A 4,131-nucleotide genomic window follows, 5' to 3' on the forward strand; every position below is an offset into this window, starting at 1 on the left:
TGCTTCAAAACATACATACATGAGATAGAAAATAAAATGAATTTACGGTACGAAGCATGCTACAATTTCTCAAGATTAATCAACAAAAAAATGAAAAACACGAGGTGTAGTAATTGCATATGCTTCAATATCAATATCAATATCGTCTATATTTAAACTAAAAGGTACGTTACATAAGATAACATAGAAACAGGTTATGTGAATAAAGAAAATTAGGAACTTCATAAACAGCTGCTAGAAACTTATAAAGTAAATAGTTACAATTCAAGAAATCAGCTCGATTCTTCCTATATATATTAGTATCCAAATGTTAGGTTGGAAGGAGGAGAACGAAAGCATTATGAATAATAAAACGGCAGACCATCCCATAGATAGCGTACAATAATTTCACACACACAAAAAAAAAAAAAAAAAAAAAGAGCGGAAGAAGAAGAAAATACAAGGAAAAACCTCCTCTACAAAAGAAAATTAATGAGTAAATGATTTAGACCTCTAATGACTCTTAAACAGACAACTAAATTAAAATAAAAAGCATCCAAAAAAATCATTGACTGAAATTGTAAGAATTCTCGAACATCGATAATTATTCTTTCACCAGATCAATAAATATTCCACACATACTTGTACATTTCATACGAAACTTCAGAAAGTTGAAAAAACATGTGTCGTACTACTGTCAAGAGAAGGAATAATATAAGACAAGACTCTCTTCCAACCAAGTGAAATGGCCTCGAATAGCTAAATCAAACCAGTAAATGACAATCCATTTTCTGATTCAACCCAGTTTGTGTTGTGGAGATGGAACATTCTCTCAGGCCGAGCCCACACGAATCCGGGCATCTTCTCCATAGCTTTCATATGTTCTGGAGACATTATTGCTGCAAATCCCCTGAAACCAACGTGGTAACAATATTTGATGCGAGGTTCCTCGTTCGAGCTCGAATTCGTCGTCTTTGGCAAAAAGGAATGGTACCATCGGTCAAGATCATCATCAAAAGTAATCGAATCCGGCTGCGGACCGTCCAAAGGCAACTCAACATGAACCAGATATGTCTTTAAATTGCTTTCTTGGTCTCCTATAATTATATGAAGATTGAATTTGAATGAATATTAATATAAAAAAAAACGTAAAATGTGAGAAAACCCATAGAGTGAAATCTTGGGATTATGCAAATTCTTGCAAGAATTGAAGAGTTCTAAGTGATAATCAGTAGGAACATAGGATTGTAATGGATATTGAATGTTTAAAATCATTTTATATAATTATAGTATAACTAAAACCTCCAAAACCACCACCTTGGTAGCTTCCGCCACCGTAGTTACCACCCAGACCACCTTGATAGCAGCCATCACTGGAATTAAAACTGCCATCAAAACCGCCGCTATGAGATTTTTCTGTTGCATAGTTCACCTTTATCTTTCGGCCATAGAGTTCCTGTCAAGCAGATGCGAGTTCAACCATATATAACTAAGCAAGTTTGTTGAATTATATATGCATGAAAAGCAATTATTTAAACAAAATGCCTTTGCTGCAAGAGCTGATCATGTTCACTGTTGGATTGTAAAATTTTAAAGACACGTAAAAGGTCTTTTGGCACATATACCTCGACTAAGTTACTCTAACTCTAATTTAAAATACCACAGTTCATATGTTTAAATATTCTTACCTCCAGTTAATATAGTAATTCAATTAACATAGAAGGAAGACTCACCATTCATTGCCCAACTTCCATGAGACAAGTTTGCAAGGAAATTATGCTGATGATATCATAGCCATAGGAACAAGCAAAAACATACCGTAAAAATATGAAATGACATAGTTCACCGTTGTTGACTAAGGAGACTTTGTATCTGCCGCAATGGTTTTAATTACAGGTAGAAAATGGGCGTAAAGAAGTCGATCACAAATTTTAACACACGTGACAACTTTCGGCAAATTGTAAACGACTGGAGAAAAATCCATTAACGAAACAGGAAACTTATAATAAAAAGCATTTAAGATCCGTATAGACAGATGCACAAACATGATGATATATAGTTGCATACCTGGCCATCAAATGCCTGGATAGCACTGGAAGCAGCTTCACTTGAAGTAAAAGTAACAAAAGCAAACCCTCTTGACCTACCGGTGTTATGATCAATGATAACTCTAGCTGCAAAACCAAAAAAATGGAAACCATTAGTCCAAAGTTATACCATTACAAATTAACTTTATATGACTCTCAATATTCAACAATGCCTCCTATAACTTTTTTCATGGATTTTTTGACAAAAACGAGGGAAAATATATGAAGTCCAATAAAAATCTTTGTTTCGGTTGCTTTGCAGAGTACCAACAGCAAGGATACTCAAAAACCATAAAATAAAGAAATACTCAAATTCAAAGGATTATACCTTCAACAACTTCACCGTATTTTGAGAACGTCTCACTCAAACTCATGTCATCAGTGCTATTTGGGAGACCTACAGCGGACAACAAGAATAAAACATGAGAAGCAAAATATTAGTAGTTCAAACTTCTTAAAATCCACATAACAATTAACAACTCACACCTCCAACAAAGATCTTTGAAAAGGTGGACATGCTCCTTATGGCCATAGAAAGCGAAGGATTGGAGGAACTTTGTTTCAGGACATTCCCAACTTTCTTCAGAAAAGCCATCTCAATAAGCCTAAAATCTAAAAGAATAAACATGCAAAATCAAAATTAGCATGAATCATGTGAACATAGGCAGCCTGCAAAAATTAAAAAATATTCACTCTTAAATAAAATATATAATTCATACTCATTTTACAAATTAGAAGGAAAAAAAAAAATCAAACCCTAATCTAGAGGACGACAAAATGTGGAATAGCTGAAAAGTGTTGATATATCATTAATGAAAGAGATACCGAAAAAAAAAGAAGAAAAAAAGAACACTATTTGGAGAAATAAAGAAAAGAGAGAAGGGTTTCGGAAAAAAAACAAACCTTGAATGCGCTGTGGCGAAAGAAATAGAGCCTCGACGGCAGAAGAAATTAGGGAAGGTGGATTTGGGAATTGAGCAATGCTACATGTACAACCAAATTTGTACAATAATTTTTACACCACAAAAAATCAATACAAAATTTTAATTTATCAAATCTCAAGATACATTGAATTCAAAATCTCACGATATCATATCAAAATCTCACGAGATAATAACAAAATATCACGACATAATTGTTGTAAATATCGCTATACATGTACAACCAAATTTGTACAATGAAGTAATAAGAGCAATGCTACATGTACACCAAATTTCTACAACAATTTTTATACCACAAAAAATTCAATACAAAATTTTAATTTATCAAATCTCACGATACATTGAATGTAAAATCTTATGATACTTATCAAAATATCACGAGATAATAGCAAAATATCACGAGATAATTGTTGTAAATATCTAACCCTAAAATCTAAAAGAATAAACATGCACGATCAAAATTAGCATGAATCATGTGAACATAGGCAGCCTGCAAAAAATAAAAAATATTCACTCTTAAATAAAATATATAATTCATACTCATCTTACAAATTAGAAGGAAAAAAACATTAAACCCTAATCTAGAGGAGGACAAAATGTGGAATAGCTCAAAAGTGTTGATATATCATTAATGAAAGAGATCCAAAAAAAAAAACACACTATTTGGAGAAAAAAAAAAGAACAGGGAGAAGGGTTTAGGAAAAAACAAACCTCGAATGCGCTGTGGCGAAAGAAATAGAGCCTCGACGGTAAAAATTTAACAATACTCATTTTTCTCATTAACGTAATATTAAAAAAAATTATTTTATTTTTTTATATAAAAACTTATGATAAAATTCTAAAACTATTTTTGTATAGATACAATTACTTATATTAAATTCATAGTATTATATTTTTTGATAATTATTATAATAAAAAGATCTTGTAATATTATCTAAAAATAGATTATAATGTTTGAAAAATGTGAACTTAACATTATCTAGTAAAATAATTTTGCTTTTATTTAAATATGCTAATTGTTTTTGTTTTATTACGTGACATTGTTTTAAATCTGATGTTGAATATATAATCTAAAAAGGCTTATATTGTTTAAAAAATAATTTAATTCAATATTATGTCGTAAA

At 31.3% G+C, this 4,131-nt stretch overlaps 1 protein-coding gene across 1 annotated transcript; it reads right to left on the bottom strand.

Moving 5' to 3' along the window:
• Window positions 1-598: 598 nt before the first annotated feature.
• Window positions 599-3,075, bottom strand: LOC140876137 (uncharacterized). Its single transcript, XM_073280012.1, has 6 exons — window positions 2,970-3,075; window positions 2,553-2,678; window positions 2,395-2,463; window positions 2,047-2,153; window positions 1,297-1,435; window positions 599-1,076 (listed from the first exon to the last, which is right to left on the bottom strand). Exons 2-6 carry the CDS (start codon window positions 2,659-2,661, stop codon window positions 739-741), a joined length of 762 nt encoding a protein of 253 aa, XP_073136113.1. The 5' UTR covers window positions 2,662-2,678; window positions 2,970-3,075; the 3' UTR covers window positions 599-738.
• Between the last annotated feature and the right edge of the window lie 1,056 nt (window positions 3,076-4,131).

This window comes from Henckelia pumila, chromosome 1 (assembly GCF_033568475.1).
Source record: "Henckelia pumila isolate YLH828 chromosome 1, ASM3356847v2, whole genome shotgun sequence".
NCBI lineage: Eukaryota > Viridiplantae > Streptophyta > Magnoliopsida > Lamiales > Gesneriaceae > Henckelia > Henckelia pumila.